The sequence below is a fragment of the Chamaea fasciata genome, unplaced genomic scaffold (assembly GCF_029207755.1).
Source record: "Chamaea fasciata isolate MVZ Bird 193981 ecotype frontalis unplaced genomic scaffold, bChaFas1.0.hap1 SCAF_11, whole genome shotgun sequence".
Classification (NCBI taxonomy): Eukaryota; Metazoa; Chordata; class Aves; order Passeriformes; family Sylviidae; genus Chamaea; species Chamaea fasciata.
The window spans coordinates 5601116-5623311 of NW_027094096.1; the positions used below are offsets into that span (position 1 = coordinate 5601116).

Sequence of the window (22196 nt, forward strand, 5' to 3'; positions counted from 1 at the left end):
AGACCTAGGTCCCACAACTCAGAAATTTACATACATCCCATAAACCCCTCACTCCTGCTCTCTTGCCACTGCAGCCAGACAGAGAGAGGAGCAGCTACCTATCCCTACTTTTTCAAATATAACTGAGAGTTTCTCCCAAAATCCTTCTTCAACTACTCACCTCCTGTGTGTACAACTGTGAGACAGTCCTGTTGTAGATCAAGCCAGAAGCAGTAAGCACTTGTCCTCTAAGGGTGCATGCATCCTGCTGCACCATCCGGTCCTAATTACTGAGACCAGCTGTGTTGGGGTAATACAGAGTGCTTTCCCAGGCACCTTTCCTTATGGAGAGGACGCCAACAGAACAATTTTAGCCAAATGTCAAGTTGTATTTAAATAAATTAATTGCCTTGGCTAAAATTGATTGCCCCATGGCCATAAACGGAGCATATGAAACTAGACAGCCACAGTCTGCTGTGATGTTAAATCCATCTGTCTTCCTCTCCTTGGGGCATAATCATCACTGTCAGTCTGACATCCTGACACTGGCACTTAGGCAGGTCTGAAATGTGCAGTTTCTGATTCTCCCTGGAGCTGGAAACAATAAGCCTGTGCTAGGAGTCAATTTTATCAAAGATGCTGCTGTGCACAGAACCTGGCAGGTCAGTACAGGTTCTAAGTCATGTGTTTGTTAAAAGCAGGCAGTCCTGCTGAGTGGCATCTCTTGAAACTAAGCACAGAGATTTAACAGAGAATGAGACCAAAGTTCCAGCTCAAATTCAACTCATGTCCTCTTTCCTTCTCCAAAAGATCAGTTGTAATTTATAAGAGAACCACTAGAAATTTGCATTGAGAAAGCCTGCAAGAGCCAAAAAATTGACATTATTTGTAGTAATCAATAGTACCTCACTTCTATTTGGAAAAAAATGGCCATTATGCAGATAAGACTAAATAAAGTACTATTGCTGGTCTCAAGACATGCGTGTAATTTCTGCCAAAAAGAATAAATCTGGTGCCTGCCAGCTAACCATTCTTCTGAAAGCAGAAGCTAGAAGTTCTGCAGAAGGGACAGTACAGGGACCTCTGACCAGGATTGGGAAGATCCATGACATTCTCAGAAGTGGATCACCACAGTCCTGAGGGCAAGTGGGGCTGCAGTGCTGCATCCCTTCACATTCAGAGGAATCCTACAGTAACCATATAAATACTAGGGCTGGGCAGTCACAATCCCTTTTCCTTGCATGAAGACAACCAGCAGGTCTGACACAAATGGGTTCTTCACAGGCAAGGATGTCATGTCACATATAGCCATGCCACACAATTCAGGGCAGGAAGTAAACACAGCTGGGGAACATAGTAAAGAGCTCAGGAAAAGGAATTGTCATCTGCATTGTACTCAGATCGGATTTTGATTTGAATCTACATGCCTTTCAAAGCCCTGATAATAGTAGAGTAATTCACTGATCTCAGAACACTGATGTCTGGACAAAAGATGTCCTCCAACATTATTGCTGGTGTTCCAAACTCTGGATGGCCATGGGCCAGGAAGACACTTCCTAAGAAAGTTTTTATGTCTAACTATGCTCAAATGATATTTTCCCTCATGACCTTCCTCTTATGTGATCTCCAGCTCCCCCTAAGCACTCTAGAGTTCTCCACAACATTCCATGGCTCCCTCTCAGTCTTGCTCATTGTACAAAGGTCCAAATCCCGACAATGACAAGCTGCTTCCCAACAACTTGGCTGATTTGCCCTGAGCATCTCAGTGCTGAGCTTCTAGCACAACTTCTGCTTCCCAGAGTAACCAGACCCAAAGCTCTGGAAGGAGTTGAACTCATAAAAAGCTGCTCTTTCACACTGGGATCAGTCCTTCCTGCTCTGGTGTGGTAGCAGTTGTGTAGAGATCATAGAAAGCTGTCACAGAACATACACTGGAAGAGAAATGCAGTGTGAAATTTCACTTTGCAAAGATCATGGAGGCCATTGATCTACCAGTGCAGAGGAAACTATTTCTTTATGTTGCTTATGAAATTCAGATAGACAAGGACCATCTAAAAACCCTTTGATCACATTTGACCTGAGCTCAGTGAATGGAAGTACTACAACAGTGAATACAAATAGCCACCTCCAGCAGCAAGAAGGAATCTAATTTATTTGTATTCCTGCAAACACGTGTATTAGAGAGAAGCAGTACTCATGTGAAATAGCACAGCACTCTGAAGGGTGCTCACGTGAGTTTGGGTTAGCATCCGTTAGCCCAGCTACTCTCGGTCCTGGGCAGCAGAGGGCACTGCTTTTATAGCCTGATTTAACCACAAGAGCAGGAAAAGCCTCTGGAGAGTCCAGGACCTGGATTGCAAAGGGATTTATACCATACTTGAGCAAATTGCCTTCTACTTATGAAATACATTTCTTAAAGTTACCTCCTCTTTATGCTGCCAATGGTGCTTCAATTTGCAAGTGGTGAAGTCAGGAATAGCTGGTGCAAACACTTGTTGACCAAATCTTTAAATTTTGTCGCTCTACAACAATTTTTTTTTCTTTCAGAGATAGATAAATAGGTTTTTTCCTATCCCTCTTTTTGTGCAATCTACATCCTAAAAAGTCTTTTGAAAACGAATACATTTTCAGTAAAAATAGCCACTGTAGGGATGAATATGTCATTACTGTCAAAATCTTGTATTTCACAGGATCAAACAGAATAGCAAGCAATAACATACACAGTTCTAATAAAGCATCCTTCCAGCATATAGCCAATGGATATCCCAGGATATGCCCACCTATTCCACCCAGTCTCTGCTTGCCAGGTTTTTCAGCCCACTCATATTTTCATTACTATGCAAGGTCTAGGCTTTGCCCTCCAGGTCTCCCAATCTGATCTGCTTCATCTGGACATGCCCTGACCCTCAAGTTCTCCATCAATTTCTTTCTTTCACTCCTTTTCTATCAGCTTCATCTTGTAATTCCCCACACAATTTCCTCAGCCTGCTATTTCCTAGACACATTCTTCTCACTTCCCCCCCTGTAGCTCATCTCTCAGTGTCTGTTTGGTCCACAGGCTCTTCACCATTTGGCTCCCAATACAATCCTCCGAGCTCCAGTGCCAATTTTTAGTCTTTTCTAATTCACCATTTCCTGAAACATTCAGCTGTGGGTGTGTTCCTCTCTTCATAGCAGTCCCCTGGTCCAGAATTAGGCCTCTTCCTCTCCATGCTTGAGTCTTGCTCCTTCTGTTTTTCAGTCAAGTGGTTTTCTCATCATGCTGATCACAGAAATGGCCTTTATTCACAGTGCCTAGATCTGGACCAGACAACTTTTACAGCTACGCTAACAGAAATTCTCTCAGCCCTCAGCACAACACACATTCTCTCCATGGGCAGGAGCTCAGGAATTTTAGGTGCTAAAATCTGAGCCTAAAATTTTTGTGCACTGTGGACAGTGGAAAAGGGCCTGTAATTCTATAGGATTTTCGTGAGTGTGGAAATGACAAAACCCTTGCAACCCCAAAATTTCATTTTGCATATCAACAGAAAGCAAAGTTTCTTGAAGGAGAGAACAACAGGATTTCTGTTTTCCATTAACAGAGATCCAATAATATTTTCCTAAGTCTAATAAATATGGGGGGTTTTAATAGATAAAAAATAACTTGTCTGTGGCAGATGGTCAGTAAGTAAAAGTGTAACCCTGATGATTATGAACATCAAAAGGTTAGAAGCACAAAAAGATCTCATAAATGGCATTTCTGAACATTTTTAGTTATTTTATTTTAGTTATTGCCAGTCCCAACTGATATAACTAAGGTGTTTTGATGAAAGCTTAAGGACCTTCAGGAGAACAGATATGTTCCTAGCCTTTAGGATCTAAAAATACTAGGGAGGAGAATTTCCACCTCTCTACCGTTAAAAAGTCAAAAATCAGGAATAGAAAGTACCCAGATATACTGATTGCCAAAATCACTGTTTAAAAATACACGTGAACAGAGGGAACCTGAATGAAAATGAGGCATGAAAAAGTTCTTGACTAGGTATAACATGCAAATCTATTAGTAACTTCACACTTCTCAATAATTTGGTTAGCTCAGATTTAAAAAGTGCTTCTTACCTCATCTTGTGGCCTTTCTTGGTGTGAAACTCCCACTGACTAGAAGGGTTTGGGGAATTTTTCATGAATAAGATCTCCTGGGCTGCCTCTTCTCTTTTTAGTTTCTAGAAGAGGAGATCTAATTTCTAAAAATTGCTATAAGACAACATTTAGAAAATGCATTTCAATTCCATTCAAAAACAAGCTCTTTGCACGACTTTATTCTAAGGATTGCTTTTGAGTTGAAATATACATAATAAATCTTAATTCAAATGATTACTCGTTTTTCGAAATTACAAGTGCCTGAAAATACAAACCAAGATTAGGAATTCATCCCTCAAGTGTAACTTAAATGAGGTGATTGTGATAAACTAATTATAAACTCTCATCAATCATCACATTTTTAACACAACATGGACCAGGTCAGCCAGTATTTAAATTTTTTTCCAGCAGCAATACAGTGAAGCTGGAAACAGTCTGCAACAACACAAACCCTTCTTTGCAGAACATACACAAGCTTAAACCCCTTCCCTTTGTCCACAGGGAGCTGAAGCACGGTCATGCTCCATGTCAATAGAGCATGGCCACCAAGGACCATTTCCATCGGCTTTATGCTTGCACACCCTAAGAGCTCTAGAGACAAAACTGGAATCTGGTCTATTGGGGCATTGCATGGCTTCTGTCACCAACAAGAGCAGAGGGCACACAGCACCACTTCTACCGTGCTGCAGGAGGATTATTGCAGGGCTTCAATGTATGTTGTTCTAGTAGTCAGATCCTTTCTTTCCCCCTGCAATTAGGCAAGGAATTTTAGGATTAATTAGAGGGATTTTGGTGAGAAAACCGGTTTGTCATCGTGAGTTTGTGCTGATTTGGGTAACTAGGGAAAAGCTCTTCAAGGTCTGGATCAAATTGCTTGTTGCTACAGTGAGAGAAAAAAGTACACCTCCTCTGAACTCCTACCTCATGTTTAAGATTAGGTGGAGTCGGAACCTCTCCAGGCCTGAGCCTGCCATTTCACAGCAGTGACAAATTATCCAAGGTGGTGCTGCCATGGTCTTGACATCCATCTGCAAGTCTGCCAGCTCTGCTCTGTTGGCACTCACTTTGAGCTCACTCTGCAGGGAGACAATACACACACAGATCTAGTTCTACCACAAAAAGAGAATCATTTTCAAAGAGTTTAGCTGCCCAGACTTGTTTACTGTGAATGGGAGTAGCTTGAGTGAGTGCTGGCATAAAAGCAGAGGTAGAAATCTGCCTCAGGGAGTCGAGTGAAAAGCGGAATTGAGCAGCTAGGTCAGCTTAAACTGCATACAAAATCCAAACAATGGAAGTGGAAGTAGGGAGGCATCTTATAGCTATTCTTCGTAGAAGCAGTTCAGTATTGACTGACTTAAAGTAGTATCTGAATAAGGGGAATAAGGCATTCAGCATGTTCAAGAACCTTTCTGAGTGACCAGAGAAAGCAGAGCAGCTCCAGGAAGAGACTGACCTGCCTCAGAGCAGGCAGTAACATGTGGGATGCAAGGGAATAACACATCTCTGACTCTGACCTGGACCCCCCACCCCCAGCATGAAGATCACAGTCACCAGACCACTGTGACAGAATCTCTTGTTTACCTGCCTTTAGTTTCTGTGTCAAACTCTAAAAGCTTTCTGTTTTGTCCCCAAACAGAAAAGCAAGACTTAGAAAATCCCAGCAAATTTTGTAGGACAAAAATATCTCCTTCTTGCTAAATATATTTTTTTCCTCCAGTCCCATGAGTGCTGGGAACACTCTGTCACCTCAGTTGGGAGGAAAAGTATTTCTCAGGCATTTGTTTTGTTTATGGATATTCTCTGTATGTCAATGTGAAGTACAAGAATAAGGCTGGGAAGGAAGAAAGAACAACATCTTTGAAAGATCAAATTACAGTTAAAAAAGGAAGGAAAAGTAGAGTATTGGTCATTGCTGCGCAGTATAACAGCTGAGACACGGAAACACAAACTGGGCCTGCCAAGCTGGGCCACAGGGGGCATTTCACTCCTAGCTGGTGTTTCACCTCTTCAGAGCTTCCACTGGGTTTATTATCATCACTGCTTTCTGTGATATTTTCAAGTTTTCATCTCAGACCAAAAGTAAAATTATGTTGGAAAACGTGAAAGAAAAGGGAAGACAAGGCAGGATCAAATTACCAGTTATGGGATCATGAGAAGATGCTTTCTATTTCTGAATGTTTTTCATAGCATGACCCCGACATTTTTCTAAGAAGAAATTTCAATTTCCAGCAGATTTAACCCTTGAGGGTGAAGCAATGTGAGGGGTTAGGAATCTGTTAAACTCTTCTAGCATACTTCTGAAAGATTTATAATTTTTTTAGTTAATACATCCAGAAGTTATATTTAGATGTATGTTCATTCTAGTAGTGTCAGTTAAGAACTTATACACTGATTTCACTTTGCATACTAGAGAGAACTCCGCACTGCTCTTGGTCCTCCCCTTGAGAAAACAGTAAACAGCATATCTGATTTTCCAGATTTCAGGGTAATGAAGAGTCTCCCTTTCTCTAAGAAAGAAGCTTTTTAGAAGCCTACCCGCTCTCTAAAACCCTTGACAATATTCTTGCCCTGGCAGCAAGCCACCAAAAAATGAGCTTCAGATAGTTGCTGCTGCTTTATCCTTCCCACAAGGTTTTAGCCACCCCCTCACTCACCTGGCTCCCTCAACCCCCTAATCCCCAGTGTTTAATGGCTGATAACCCATACTGACCATCTATCCAGTGACAATCTCAGCCACAGCTGTCAGGCTCTCATCCTCCTCTGTAAGTACAACACAGGCTCCAGCTCTCACCCTCACCCTGGTATTCCTTTTGATTGCCTGGTTCTTCTGACCTCCTGGTCTGGGACTGGACAAGGACCACACTCACAGCCCTCTCTGAGCCCTCAAATGACATTTCCAGCTGTTTTTCTTTCCCGTTCTGCTTCTTAATGACTTAACAACTGAGCTCTCCAGTGTGCCAGATCTAGATCTAGTTCACATAAGCTGAAGGAGTTTCTCTGGACGTATCATCACGTGCTGATTAAAAGCTATCCTGACATATCATTTAGCAAAACCAATATAAAAATGATAAAAAGGAAGCCATTTTACACATACAGACCAACACGTGGATTTTATGTTGTTGCATAAATTACTTTACCACATACAGAAAAAAAAATCAGAAAAAATAATCAATGTTATTTATGCAACAGGGAGAGAGCAAGCACAAAGAATAGCAGAGCATTTTCCCTCTGTTAACTCCTCAGTTGCAACGCGGTGCACATGACTTTTTTTTTTTGCTGAGGGCTATTAACATGTGGTGAAGAGCTGCACCCAACCAGTCTAGAAGCACTTGAACTGATGCGAGGATGTAACCGTACTCTGGAGCTCAAGAAGATTTATCCCTGAGGCAGAAAAACAATTACCTGAACGAAGACAGATATGGATTACTGAGTACTGAGATACTTACTTCCTAAACGAGGGAATATATCCTTATGGAAGTAGCGACGCTAAGGAAGGGGAGATGAGGGAAATGACCGAGCGGGTGCGAAGCCCTGCCGGAGAAGGAGAGGCGGATAGCAGCCAATCCTGTGGGGTAATCAGAAGTGCGCTTCCCGGCAGGAGGGATTAGGCTGAGTTTCCCAGTTACATTCCTCCATCTCAGGGTTTCACTCCTGGAGAAGAAATGCACCATATGCACCAGATCTGGAAGCAGTTCAGGAGAACCCCCCTCTGCCACCCCCCTTCGTCCCTCAAAGCCGGCGCCATCCACACATAAGCTGAGAGGTGCAGGGGATGGGAGGCAGCGCTGCGCCCCGGGGCTGAGGGACGGGAGGTCAGTGGGGGGCAGGACGCCCTCCCGCTGTGGGGTGGCCGTGCACGGAGGAGAGGGGCTGTGGCATGAGGTGGGACGGGGTGTGTGGGTGCTCGCTGGAGGAGGGTGTCTTGCTGGGGAGGGAGGGAGCGAACGGAGAAAAGGGCTTCCCTGCATCGAGGGAAGAAACCCCGCTGCAGGAGCTCAGGGGGAATGGAGGTAGGGGGGCCCGTGAAGGTGGGGGGCCTCTGGGGCAGGGATTGTTGCCTTTTGGGGGGGCCCTTGGGGAGGAGGGAGTCAGCCTCCGGCGGAGGAGGGACCTGCGCTGGAGCGCTGGAGGGGAGCCGGGGGACTGAGGAGGTCTCTGCGGGCAGGAGTGCTGAGACCGGGGTGGGGGGCTCTGAGAGGGGAGCCTGGGGAGGAGGGGAGCGACACGACACCTGAGGGGTCTGCCGGGGCTCGGAAAAGATTTTCGTGGCGTGGAGAGGGTCTGCAGGGGGGCTCTGAGAAGCTCTGGGGGAACTCAGGTCGGGCGGGAGCTCTCAGGGCTCCGAGGGAGCGGGGCTGGGAAGTGCCGGGCTTCGAGGGGTCTCGGGAGGGATTTGGGGGAAGGCTGAGGGAGCTCCGCCGGGATTTGGCAGAACTCCGTGGAGCCTCAGAGGAGATCTGGGAACGAGGAGAGGGGCTGCAAGGGGCTAGGGGGGCTCTGAGGGGCTGGTGGAAGCCCGCGGGGAGGCTCTGAGGGGATTCTGAGAGGGTCTCTCTGGGGAAAATCTGTGAGGAGGCTTTGAGGAGAGTCTGAGGGGAGGCTCTCAGGGGGCTCTGAGAGTATTTCAGGAGGCTGTCAAGAGATTTTAGGGGAGAGCCAGGGGGACGCTGTGGGAGAAGGGGGTGTCTGAGGAGAGACTCTGAGAAGACCAGAGAGGCTCTGAGGAGGCTTAGGGGCTCAGAGGGCCGGGGGGGGCGGCTGCGGGGGCGCCCCGGGAGTGGTTGCGAGGCCCCTCTCCCTCCCGTGCAGGCTGCTGCCTTCCTACCCCCGTTACCGTGGCAACCGCCCGGGCTCCCCCAGCCCCGCACCGCCGCCACCGCTGCCGCCGGAGCTGCTGGACAGCCGCCTGCCGCCGCCGGCCATGGAGCTACTGGCCGCGGCCCTCAGCGCCGCCTGCGCCTTCGACCAGGAGGGCTCGGCGGGACAGCTCAGCAGGTGAGGGGGGCGCCGGGGGCGGGGGCGCGGGCGGGAGTAGGGAGCGCTCTCCCGCCGCCGTCCCGCCGCGGCTCTGAAGGTGCCTCCGCCTCCCCACAGGGAGCCCGCCGCCCCTGAGGAGACCCCCGCCGCCGGCACGGCCCAGGCGCTGCCCGCACACCCCATGACGACCAACTCCTGGAGGAACCTCATCGAGCAGATCGGTAAGGAGCCGTGCCCGCCGCGGGATGTCCGGCCGCCGCCGCGCCCTCGCACAACTTCGCCGCTTCTCCCGCTGCCCGCACGGACGGCGGCACAGCAGCCCCTAGAGGTGCCCATCAGCCCAGCCCGACGGCACCTGCCGGCCCCCTGAGCACCAAACCCAGAGCTAAAGACAAGCGCTGATGGGGGCAGGCTAGGGCGGGGTAAGGGCTTGTGCTGCAGGACCCCAACTCTCTGTCCTTGCTAGGAAACCCCCTCACCGTTGGTGTAAAAAATCATCAGCGTGGCTTTTCGAGATCTTTAGGGGCATCAGGTTTGCACGTTGCTCGGCAGGGGATTAGTGCTATCGCAGAACAGCCTAACCCGTGTTTATAAATAATGATTATTCTTGTGGTTACGAAACAATCATTAAGGCTACCCCAAACTTTCTACTAAAATATGATTTTGCGTACTCCAAAAGGCATAAGACTAAAGTATTTTGTCACTCATCCTGTTGGACATTAGTTGTATGCACCAGGTTCTGGTTCTATTCAGTGTAACAGCCACTGGCATAGCACTTTTAACACAGGAGTAAGTTATTTTACCCTTTGTGGTCTCTAAAAAGTCAAAGCTGAGGTTATCTTGGTGGCTATGGAGGAAAGGACTGGTAAGCTTTTGCTCTCATGGTATTTCTTTTTATTTTTTACCTTTATCTTTTCTGGGATGGGGAGAGGATCTCCACAACTTGTTTCCTGGTTTCCCACATCAGAATTGTGACATTCCTCAGAGGGATTTCATCAACAGCAAAGTGAAATCTCATCCTGAGGCAGGTTTTATGGTGGGAATATAGAAGCTTTGTTTTTAAGCACTCCTGCTCAGTTTCAGGAAATAGAATCAACATACTTGAATCTAGAAGGCAGGAATGCAGCACTTAGCATGGGAAAATCCAATAGATAACTCTCACAAGAAGAAATGCAAACCTCCCTGGCAGGAATGAAAAGGCTTCTCAGGCTGTCTCTGCTGTTAAGTGGCAGGCTGTGGCATGCAAGGCTGATGCTTGGTACACCTGATGCCACTGGGATAGTGCTGGAGAAGGAGGCTGGTGTGAAGCCAGCAGCCTGCCAGCATCTGTCCAACAAACCAGCAGAGTTTGGGGCCTCCTGGAGGAAAGTGCTGAACAATTTGCATGAGTGTTGCCAGATCTGTTACCTGCTTTTGGCTGTGTAGATACTAACCTACCGAGGGAGCTGCGTCTAAACACCGTCAGTTTACTGGAACTGTGCACCTCAGAGGTGAAATAAAAATGCTAAAACCAGCAGGAGTTCAGAGCAACCCTGTTGCTATATTCATATACATTTTAATGTAGTGTATGTCAGAGGGAAGCTGTACAAAAGCTCTGCACACATCAGTGTGACTGCAAGTAGGTCTGCTGCACCTTTATGGAGGACACTGGGTTTTGACAATCTGAGGTGTTATGTTTATCCCCACCAGAGGTGTCACATCAGATGGCTGGAGCTCACTCACTCCTTTCCCTCCCTCCTGCTTTTGAGACATTAGTGAACTCTTTGCCTGAAACTGGAGCAGAGAATTTCAGAGAAAACCTCCCTGGGCCTCCTGGGATTTTATATAGCTTTCAATGCAATAACATTTACTTTAAGAGCGCTGCTAACTCTCTAAGGCAAGGATTTCCACAATTAGTAACTGGTTTTTTCAATTCCCCTCCCAGGTTTTAAGAGGGCTAGGAAGGGAGACTGTGACTGCAAAATCAAATGGAATAAACAAAAGGGAAATGTCTGTTATGTAGTATAAAAATTATGTAAACATGCCTTAGGAAGGCTTAAACACCGAGGTCAACAGAGAACACCAAACTGACCACAGGGTTAACTGTTAGCCAGGTCACAGTAGGGGCAGTTGGGACATTAAGCAATGAAGGGAGCTTCAGGTCTCTGTACAGGTCTCTGACATTTTGTACTTGTTCACTTACTAAATGTAAGCCTTTAGTAAATAATTATATAATCTGAGTCGCATTCAGCTATTGATCTCAGCTTTTTTTAAAAACATTCAGTCAGTTCCCAGATGTATTGTTCTCCTTTCAACATGTCAAAACCTTGTTCCTTGACCTTGCATCTGTTACCCCTCGTGTGCTGTGACGATCTCCTGTTCCATCTGGACAAGGCTTTGCCATAACTTCTCTCCCTCTCTCTTATCTACGTAATTGCTCTACCCATTGTAACCTCTTTACCAACATATGGGTAGACCCTTAGGACCAAGACAGCAGGGATATCTTTTATCTTTTTAGCACAACCGTCCTTTTTTCTTCCTACCCTTCTGCCTAAACACCTATGTGTCTTTTGTCTTTCTTCTGTACCACTTTTCTGCTTTCTCCCCATATTGTTCTCTGTGGTAGAGCTTCAGCCAGTCTCTCTTGCTGTCATTTCCAAATGAGTTCTGGTGGTGGATGCTTTCCATCAGTCAGATCTTTCCATGTCTTTATTTGCTTTGCCTGCCACTGATGGCCCTGTAGCTCCTACCTGGTCAGTCAGGGAACCTGGAAACGAAACCAACTTTCATTATCTGGGCTTTATTTCCTTAAAAGCAAGAGAGAAATAAATCTTTTAAAAATGGCTGCTCTTCAGATCCGCACAAGGGACCCTAAATCCCCCTTACACAAAGCATCCTCTGACTTGCAGGGCAGAGCCAGCAGCACAACATGGCTGTATACCTGCAGTCAAACACTGCAAGTATAATTATCTCCAATTTGAGTAAAATAGATTACGCTTCAGTTTCCAGCGTGTTTTCCCTTGAGCCAGACTCTGCTCACGCTGCTGCAGGATGTTGCTTCCCAGCTTGTCCTGCTCTCTATGGGGCAAAAGAGCCCTCAAGCACAGGCTGACCATACAGATCAGTACCACCAAAAGCAGCTCCAGTTTAGCAGGCTCTCTGCTACATACCTGAAAGGACCTTTCCATCCTCAGCACCCTCCCTGATGGTGAAAAACAGCCTGAAAGGCTTAGGAAAGCTGTATAAACCTAGTTGACGCAGAGAGAAATTACATAAGTGGCAGCAGCAGGCAAAACTTCAGGGGAAGTCTCCTCTGCTCAGTTTTGTGTAGGAAGCTAACAGGAGACTATATGGTTTCCTAGGCACAGCTACCCTTACTGCTATTTTAATCTGGTGTTGAACATCTTTCCAGGAAGAACAGATAACAGGACACACTCGCAGGCTGCAGTAATGCTGTGCTTGTTCCTGCACCTTTCCCCAGGATATTTCCTGTATGGTTTTAGCAGGGACTGGTACATAGCCTCGTTGAAACTGGTCCAGAGATTTAATAGGCAGCAGCATCTACATTTCTGCCTGCCTTAAATCAACTTTTAATCCTATTGTCTCTCACCTTATTACACACAGAATCTCAGATCAAATATCATGAATACATGTGACCAGATAAATTTTAACCCCTAATGATTCAGACAAATTATTTAGCATGGGTTTTTTTAGCATCAAAGCATTTTGTCTTTATTCATTCATGTTACACCGCGATTCAAGTATAAACCAAGGGAGATAATGTAAATTGTGCTTCTTAATTTCATTAAGGGAGGAAAGTGACTCAGTGTGCTCATGCTCTCCTGCCTTTACGTGTCTTCTAAATTACATTTTATATTCAAGCAATTAAAATTCTGGGTCCTACAGATGGTTCAGAAAGAAAAATGGGACAGTTTGAAAGCCCTCAGAGAGACAATGGATGTTCTAAAGATTGCAATGAACTTCAGGACTCCTCCCTTTTTCGTGCTGTCAGTTGATATTGGAGTGGGGGCAAATCCCGTGCAATTTCATCTACTTCTGAAGTTAGTAATTGAAACTTGGGAGGCACCTGGTGTCATTGATGTGCTGTCACATGGTGTGAACTCAGAGCCTGTTCCTTAGTGCTGTAGCAAATAGGTACCTTTTGGATGTTAGTTTTGTATCTTCAAGCATCATAGAGACTGAGAAGGAAAACAACAGGGTATTAAGCAACACGTCCAAGGCTAACTATGAAGTCCATACCAAAACAAACCTAGTAACTATAGATAGTTGTCCCGAAGCTTCACCTGTCCAATGCCAGTAACAGCAGCTCAGTGTTTCATGATTAGGATTTTTGTGGCCATCAAACTGCTCCTTTTAAAGTAATTTCAATGTGTGCAGTATTACTTTTCCAGACACACACTTAACATAGATATCAACCTATATAACATGTAACATAGTAATGTAACAGAGAAAATCAAGGTTTAAAAGACATTTAAAAGCCTGACAAATCGCTTCTTTTATGTCCTCTGAGTGATTGTGGATTCATCTGACTGTGTTACTAAATGTTTTGTGAGAGCAGATTGTTAACAACACTTTAGATTTAGAAATGGCCTTCCATTTATAGTCTCCACTTCTGGCTGAAATAGGAATACCATAATTGGCTTTTCACTCTGTGTGGAAGGGGTATCTCTCACCTCTGCTGAGGTGAACTGATGCAAAGCAATTGTCCTTTCCCACAGTACTTTTCTACTGTCTTCTTCAGTTGTAACCTCTCGGATCTGTTATGTTCCTTCCCAGGGCTCTTGTACCAGGAATATCGAGACAAATCTACACGTGAGGAGATTGAAACCAGGCGATTGCAAGATTCCCAGACAGACCCTGAGGAGACTTCACCCAGTGAGGAAACCCCATCTGAAGCAGAACCCACAAGTACAACGGAAAACAAAGCTCCACCACAAATCAATTTGCTGAGAAATTCCAACTCCAGGTTCAACTTATGGCAGGATCTTCCTGAGGTCCAGAGCAGTGGTGTCCTCAGCATCCTCCAACCAGATGAGATCAAGCTGCAGGAGGTAATGGAGGAAGGCAGAATATTTCTTAACTCTGTTGCTGCTTAAAAAAATGGAGAGTGAATTAGGCCAAATGATCAAGATTTAAGAGCTAAAAGCTTCACAGCAGTCACAGATAAGCCTTGCCCTGTTGAGTACTTTCTGTGTTGCACTGGTTGGCGCACCACTTACTCTTTTTTTGTTAAACTGCAGACCTTGTTCTATATGCTATTTCTGCCGGATACTTCTGTGGCAAAAGGAACTTCCTTTTCCTTTTCTGATTCAGTGTTAGGAGCAATTTACAAAGGAAGAGGGATATTTAGGAGGTTTTTACAAAAGAGCTATTGTTTCCAGTGTGCATTAATCCTTTTCTGAAGTTACTATCAGGACACAACTTTCCACCAGAAATCTTAGAAGAATTCAACCATTACCTATTAGGTTTTGAATATGATGACATTAATAGAAATAGAAGAGATCGAGATTGATAAACTTCCTTATATTTAATTGTTGTTACTTGGAGTCTACTGCAAACAGTAAAAAATAACGACGGGTGTATTTGCGTTTAGCCACGCAGTGCAGTGACATCACTATTTTAGAGCCATGTGCTGTGACTTACAGGACTGCATCAGACAGTGAAAGGAGTGGGTGGGGGTAGCTGTCAGGTGTTGACAACATCAGTCCCACCCCAATTTACAGCTGGTTGCTATTCTGGGTGTCATGGGGAGTGTGAGTGTTCTTTGTCACTGCATAGCACTGCATTCATAGCCAGCAGTGGGGAGGGCAGGCCTTGGTTAGTGTGTGGTTTGCATTGTGGTGCGAGGAGTGGGCTTTCCAAGGCTCTCTTTCCAACTGTGCTGCAGCTCCAGGATTGCTTCTGATGAGATGGTTGTGGCAGTGTATCTTCTTAGTCCTGGCTCATGGGGTTGCACCCAAAGTGCTGAAGAACACCTCAGAGTTCAAGCAGTCCCTCCTGAGTTCACTTAGACTTCCATAATCCACACTGATGAACACCTTGTGCACACAGTGGCTGTCCTGGCTCAGGCTGTAACTTGACTGTCGCACTGGAAAGGCTTGTCTTGTGCACCCCAAGGATATGATGGGCAAGGTTGTGTTATTCACACCCTTAGTGGAGGGGGCTGGTGTTTCTGTACAGTAATTTGGGCCGGCAAGCACAGGCTGTTAGTGTATCAGGGTTAGGGCTGAAGGTGAATGAAAGGATTTGTTGTTTTTCCACGTTCTTCTTCTGCTCTGGTTATTTGGATTTGTTCTGTTTACCTGGCAAAATGTGGTACTTCCAAGTGCCAGCATTAAAAACACAATATGGCATTTGAAAAAATTACAAGCTTTTATTTTTGCTTCAAAATGAAGCATTTTTTATGGAGAAGTATTTTGCTTAAAAGTGTGCATTATAGATTTCAAAGCTTGTCATTTTTGTTAAGTTACATTCATTACTTGTATGTGTTCTGGGGAAAAAATCTCTGTGCTGCTAAAGCCCAATATTAATTGTGCTCAATTTTCTTCTCTCTGTTAAAATAACCAGTGAAATAAAGCAGATGGAGAATGGGACAGTGCTGTCATAAAGAAATGCTGTGCCTTCTCCACTGTTACTTTATCAGACCTGAAATTTTATTCCTTCTTGTTCTGGGATTAGCACAGTAAGAGATTATAAAATTGCTCAAGGCCAGAAAGCTGTGAAATTGGCTGAGCATTGTACAGACAGAGTGGAGAATTTGCTTTGTGAGGAGAATTAAGGTCAGAAAACAAGGAGGGCTAGAGAAATCACTGAAGCTGTTGAAGAGATGATGTTGAATTCAGCCTTGATATAAGCAAGCACTACTTGCTCCTGCAATTCTGGAACTCTGCTCATGTTGGATGTGAATTGTGAGAGTGAGCTGTACATGAGGGCTTCATTTAGTGAAAGTAAAATGTTCAGCTTCATAAAGGAGAACTGGAGAAGTTTTCCTGAAGTACAGGACAGCAGAAATTCAGGAGTAAACATCTTAAGGACAAAACTGTATTTTCTGACCCATTTTATCTTCAAAGCTGTAGTAAACACAGGGACTAGAAAAGCTTGCATGTCTTCAGCCTGGAAAGGTGGAGCAAGAGTATTATTTTGACCACAGGGAGAAATCCTGGTATATCGTTACGATTCGGGACGGCCCAAATAACAATACGTAAAAACTCCGGTTCCTCTGGAGGGCATTATGGCAAAAGGTTTATTGAAAGACAGACTCTTTTATACAGTGTTTCAGTACAATCAGTAGGATTGGTCATTTAGAGCCTACACCTCCTTGTAAACATCTTTACCAGTAAACAAGTTGGAAAAACACCAGGTGTCAGGAAGAGGATATCTACAAGGTTTATTTTGGGTTCCTCCTTATGATTTCCCAGGCCAGAGTGAGAGAGTTAAGTACTTGGATTTCCCATAGGCCCAGGCTACTGCCTGAAGCCTAAAAATCTATGTTCTGACCACTGTCAGCTCCCACACTGGTACACGAATGGAAAGAAAGTTGTAGTCAACACCTTGCTTCATAGCTGAGGAAGGGAACATCACTGTAGCTGTGACACAGCAGGGCTTAAACAGTCATAGAAAAAGTTGGTTATCTGAAATAATCTTCAAAGTGAAAGAGACTAGAACAAGAAGAGAAATCTGGTGTTCATTAGTGGCAATGATGGAAAACTACTGAGCAGCTTATCAATGCAAGATTAAAAAAACCAAAACAATGGGTTTTCAAGCGTCAAAACAAGAAACTTGACTGGAAGAGCAGTGGATATTTAAAAGTGTCATGGAAAGTGATTTTTTATTGTCCCCATTGGAACAATCAAGCCAGATAATTTCACTATGGATTTCATTATTTCTTTAGAGTAACCTGCATTCTGGACCTGCCCTTGCAGGTCTGGCACCCTCCATCATGATAAACAGCAAACTTATACAAATTCTACAGTCAGACTTGGCATAAAAAAAAACTTCTTGACTTGGAGTCTCTGGAAAACTGCAGTGCAAAATGGCTGGAGTTGTCAATCTCCAGGATACCTGGAAGGGACAGGCTATCCCAACACATCCTGTATATCTTTGCCTGTTTCCACTTCTCTTATTTATCAAACAAAAAGGTACAGTTAAAGCTGTAAAAGTTACATTTAGGACTGAGCCAGTCATGCAGAAAGAGAGAAGTTCTCTCACAGGTTCACCCGGTGCCTGGGTAAAGCTTCTGGGAGAAGCTGAGCTGAGACTCCTCCACTTTTCTCATTAGGAATCTGGCCTTTTAAAAAATCCAGCATCCTCTTACTCCTTAAACATTGTCTGTTCCATGGTCACTGACTGAGTTCATCTGTATCAACACCCTTTGCTCTGTTTTCCTTCTGGGGGCTGTGCAGGCACAACCTCCTCTGGTGCAGGAAACCACTTGTTGGACTTCAGTGCCCACTGGGTACATTTCCTAGGCTGCCAACCCTGCAAAGAGCTGAAATGTCACTTCAACTGCTATTTTAGCAGCTCTGGATTGAGTAACAGTCCCTCCATGCTGTACCCATTCACCCAGATCTTGGACTGCAGCACAGTGTCAGGAACACAACCCAGGTCTCTGCCTTGAGTTCTTATATGATGCACAGTGATATTTCCAGGAAAAGGCCAAAACCTGATCTGTGGAAAGTTCAAAATAATTTCTTTAAAGAGAAAAAATAGACAACAGCCAAGACATGAGACAGACCCTGAGCTAATTTAGAATGTATTTTTCTATGTACACATGACAAAAAACCACTGCATGTACCTGTGGCTCCATCAGACCTCCTCAATTTTAGCTGGGCCCCAGCAGCTGCTGAGAGCCAGCAGAGCTCCGAGACTGGCACCTGCACTGCCTGGCCAGCTCCTCCCTTAGCAGGGTGCAACAGAGGAGCTGCGGGCACAAGGGGAGCATTGAAGCCGCTTTAGATTCAAAGGAACAAAACTTTCACTGAGCTACCAACAACCTTTCTTAGTAACGGCAGCATGGGCCAGGGGCCCCAGGACAAGGAACCCAAGATACCCCTTCATCAAGAGAGGCCTGAAGGATCTAACAACTTTTCATTGTGTTGAAGCTCTTAGGAGAATCTTCAGTTAATCTTACTTCAACTAATGGATTTGGTAGTTGTGTAAATAAACACCTTTTGTATCTACCTCTGAACAGAGACAACATCTCCTCGCCCTGAGAGTAAGAGATCTCTGAGTGGTAATAGTGGAATGTCCTTGCAGTGCTTGCAGTAGGTAGAACACTTTATATCTACATCTCATTATACTGATTTTTGTCTCTGAACCAAACCATCAATTTGTCTTTCTGCTTCCACAGACCACATCCTTGGCCTGAGGAAACCAGGCTTTGCTCCAGAGTTTTCTCTTCTAACAGGATAAGCAAAGGCTGAAATTTGGAGATTATTTATGATTTCTGGTAGTAGGTAGGGGCCTTCTGTGTCTTGTCCTGGTCTGTTGTAATTTGGGGCAGAAAAGTGTATGGCCAAGGCTGACCGGGGAGTCTCACTTGGACAGTTAGAGCTGTATTTCCTCTAGGCCAGGGCTGATGGCTGTGGGAGGAAAACTTCCCTGTTGAACTCACTGTCTCCTGTGACATGTGGCAAATGCATTGTGGGCTTACCTCTCCCTGCAGCCTGGGCCTGCAGAGTGGGTGCCAGGTCCGTGGTTGAGCAGCACAGATGTTTTCAGTAATGCCCGGAGTGCCTCTCTGTAGAAGGTACCTGTGCTGACTTCCTTCTTTGGGATTTTCCCCCAGGCCATGTTTGAGCTGGTTACTTCTGAAGCATCATATTACAAGAGTCTGAATCTGCTGGTGTCTCACTTCATGGAGAATGAACAGCTGAAAAAGATCTTACACCAGTCTGAGGCACACATCCTCTTCTCCAACGTGCTGGATGTCATGGCTGTCAGCGAGCGGTAAGTTGGCTGCTGAATGGCACTGAAAGCTGTAGCTTTAGGTAACTGCAGTTGTAGAGGGATGGAGGAGCTGACTTCTCCTGGGAATTGCCTGGGACGGATAGGTCACAATTAATATGGGTGCTGACTTTCTCACTTAGCTTCCTGTTAGACCTCGAACAACGGGTGGAAGAGAACATCGTGATCTCGGACGTGTGTGATATTGTCTACCAGCACACAGTTAATCACTTCTCTGTGTACATCACCTACGTCTCCAACCAGACCTACCAGGAGAGAGCCTACAAGCAGCTTCTGTGAGTTCTAGTGCTTGTTGCTGGACTATTTTGCAAAATTGTACAGGCCACAGATTTAGCTGTAATTTGGGTATTTATGAGAAAGGGCTAGATAGCACAGAAACAGGGTTTCCCACTTCATGATTTCTTACTGCATCTATAAAAAGAAAACACAATTAAAGGCTTTATAGTAAGGATGGGTTGATGCAGGTAACATGGCAAGTAAATTCAAAGCCAGCATTTCTCAACTGTAGGAAATATTTATGGTGCAGGCAGGGCTATGTGCTTGTGTAATACATGTATTTTTAAACTGCAAGTAGAGGCAAGCAATGGGAGGCCAAGAATATAATGTAGATCTCTGATGAGAAGAACAGCCACTGCTTTTCCCAACCTTCTCAGCAAGGCGTTTGACTTTCCCCAATTTCATAACTATTCTTTTTCAGAACAACAGGATTTTCTTAAAAGGAGAAAGAAAAAAAGCTATTTTCTTCACATTCTAGTGTTATACACTATTTTTCAAGTGTAGCAAGTCTTTTGGTCCAGTAGGAATTCTCTGATACCGGCTCAAAACAAGTGCCCTACAAGGTTGTCTTTGAGAGGAGGAGAATCAATTTTTCTCTAGTTACAATGCCCTGGATGCTTTCAGGACAGCCATTGCACTTGCTGCAATATATCTTCTGCTGTAGCATCAGCTGGTTCAGGCTAGTGAACCATGTCTAGTTCTTGCATTTCTCTGCTCTCTAAATTTTGAGGAAAAAACCCCAAACATTTAAGGGACCTTTATTGAGCTTGGCCTGCTGTTCTCTCCAAAAAGAGGGTACCACAGAGTTTCCTTCAGTCAGAGGTGAGCAATACAACTGCAGAATGTTTGCCTACAGCTATTATCCAAACACTTAGAAGCAAAGCACCAACCGGCTGGGTTACTTGAGCTAGAAAGGGACCTGTTGGAGATGAGGTACTCCTAAATGTGAATTCAGAGGGCAGCATTTCTTTTGTCTGCAGGAATACATAAGGCAAATTGAAAAGAACAGGCTCCATTCCCCAGGCTTCCAGCTAGCACAGGAATTTTGCAACACTTGTCTGAACTCAGAGCCTGAGGTGTGTCACAGTTTCCCCCATTTGCCTGTTCCTCAGACACGTGCAGTTCCGTTCTGCTGTGAGTCACACAGGTACCTGCTACAACAGGGAGGAACACTGCCAATGGTTTCTTTGGAATGTTGTAAAGAACACACGGTACAAACAGGTTTTGCACAGTTAGCAACCTCTTTGCATCCATGCTGTTTCTGCTAGCCAGGACTCCAGCTGCACAAGCCTTGCTCAGGTTCGCTCAGTCTGTGGCTGCCAGGAAGCTTTGTCTGGCTGTGGCAGCTGGGACTGCTCTGCTCTGCTCTGCACAGCTGTGTCTGTGGCCCAGCTGTGCCCTCATCTCCTGCAAGCATCATCAGGGAAGGCCCAGGCATGGCCCCTGCCCTTCTCAGGCCAGATAATGAGTTCCATCTTCTAGCTAAGCAGCAAGGAATATTCAAGCTTGAGCTACTTTGTGGCTTGTCTTGTTCTTACGACTGTGTGAGTTTCACCTTATCACAGAGTTCCAACTGTGTAAAAATACATAATTATGCCTCTGACTCATTTACTTGGACCCACACCCCATTCACATACACCTACACACACAGTGTGTGCTGCTGAGCTGGATATGAACACATGTGAACACTGCCGTGGCCTGTACATTAGAAGTCTATTTTTTTCCCTCCCCCAACACTATAAATAGTTTTAGATTTAAACTGAAATACACCCAGAGGCATTCAGTCCCCTCCTTCCCTCTTCTTTCCTATTGGGAGAGGCCAGGCAGATGCTGTATCTGGGACCAAGCTGCTTTTGGGTCACCAGCCATATACCAGAGTCCTAGGCAGGGTAGCACTCAAAGTTCTCAGCTTCTGTGTCTCTCCTCTCAGCCAGGACAAACCAGCCTTTCGGGATGTGATCTCACAGCTGGAGCGGGATCCCAAGTGCAAAGGCCTGTCCTTTTCATCCTTCCTGATTCTGCCATTTCAAAGGATCACTCGACTCAAGCTGCTGGTACAGGTAGAGTTTTGCTCTTCTCTCTCTCACAAAGGACTTCTGAATCACTCCTGGAATTTTCCTTTCCAGCAGCTGTGAATACGGCTTAGATACAGCCACGATCAATCCTAGAACTGGATGAAGCCTTTCCACAGAGTCAGACATTCTCCACAACTATGGAAAAAGGATTTCAGTCACTCAGAGTCCATCCCCAAATTAGTGCTGAATTTGCCAGATAACTTTTACTGAGTGAAAGGGTTGAGAAGGAGCTTTGTTGAGCTGCCAGAAGGGGTAGCAACAGTCCACCAACCCAGCTGCCTGATGGTTAGGATGGTGACATACACATGCAGAGCAGCTGGATGACATAGGGACGTCACACCATGGTAGCTTGGGCCAGTCAGCCATTTTCCCCCTGTGCTTTGCCATCTTATCTAAACACTGCTGGAGAACATGCTTCTAGTGATGAGTCCCAAATGGTCTTATCCCACTGGGATTACCAATAACACTGTCTATTAGTGCCAGCTCTAGTTATTTATTAATTTATTTTTATAACATAAGGATCTACCTGCTGTATTTCTCTTACATATAAGGTCAGATGGGACCAGGTTTTAATGAGAAAGAGAAATTAAGAGGTGAGAGTCACTGTACTGTGTCACCTTTGCTGTAATTAGGCTGATGGCCAGAAGTAATTTGTAGGCTAGCAAACACCTTTCTGTGCTTTTGCATTGGGATCAGCATTAACACTGCCTTGTCTGCCCTGCAGAATATTTTGAAGAAAGTGGAAGAGAAGTCTGACAGGGAATCTACTGCCCTGGATGCACATAAAGAACTGGAAACAGT

The 22196-nt window shown here is 45.1% G+C and overlaps 2 protein-coding genes across 8 annotated transcripts in view; one reads left to right on the forward strand and one right to left on the reverse strand.

Annotated features, from left to right (window-relative positions):
* Nucleotides 1–8982, reverse strand: part of NEU2 (neuraminidase 2) — a 38620-nt gene extending 29638 nt beyond the window's left edge. The window contains exons 1-4 of one of the 4 annotated variants that reach the window (XM_066194108.1): nucleotides 8936–8982; nucleotides 7548–7752; nucleotides 5023–5177; nucleotides 4081–4184 (exon numbers count right to left, since the gene is read on the reverse strand). In XM_066194108.1, coding sequence (XP_066050205.1) covers nucleotides 4081–4145 — 65 coding nt within the window. In that variant the 5' untranslated portion in view covers nucleotides 4146–4184; nucleotides 5023–5177; nucleotides 7548–7752; nucleotides 8936–8982. Of the gene's footprint in view, nucleotides 1–160; nucleotides 183–4080; nucleotides 4185–5022; nucleotides 5178–7547; nucleotides 7943–8935 lie in introns of those variants that run through there. The other 3 variants (XM_066194109.1, XM_066194113.1, XM_066194114.1) reach the window with 3 other exon arrangements.
* NGEF (neuronal guanine nucleotide exchange factor) overlaps nucleotides 1–22196 on the forward strand; it is a 48657-nt gene that overhangs the window by 15128 nt on the left and 11333 nt on the right. The window contains exons 5-12 of one of the 4 annotated variants that reach the window (XM_066194107.1): nucleotides 7743–7913; nucleotides 8911–9096; nucleotides 9196–9299; nucleotides 13855–14129; nucleotides 18866–19026; nucleotides 19167–19319; nucleotides 21251–21380; nucleotides 22120–22194. In XM_066194107.1, coding sequence (XP_066050204.1) covers nucleotides 7743–7913; nucleotides 8911–9096; nucleotides 9196–9299; nucleotides 13855–14129; nucleotides 18866–19026; nucleotides 19167–19319; nucleotides 21251–21380; nucleotides 22120–22194 — 1255 coding nt within the window. Of the gene's footprint in view, nucleotides 1–7742; nucleotides 7914–8052; nucleotides 8112–8210; nucleotides 8253–8910; nucleotides 9097–9195; nucleotides 9300–13854; nucleotides 14130–18865; nucleotides 19027–19166; nucleotides 19320–21250; nucleotides 21381–22119; nucleotides 22195–22196 lie in introns of those variants that run through there. The other 3 variants (XM_066194104.1, XM_066194105.1, XM_066194106.1) reach the window with 3 other exon arrangements.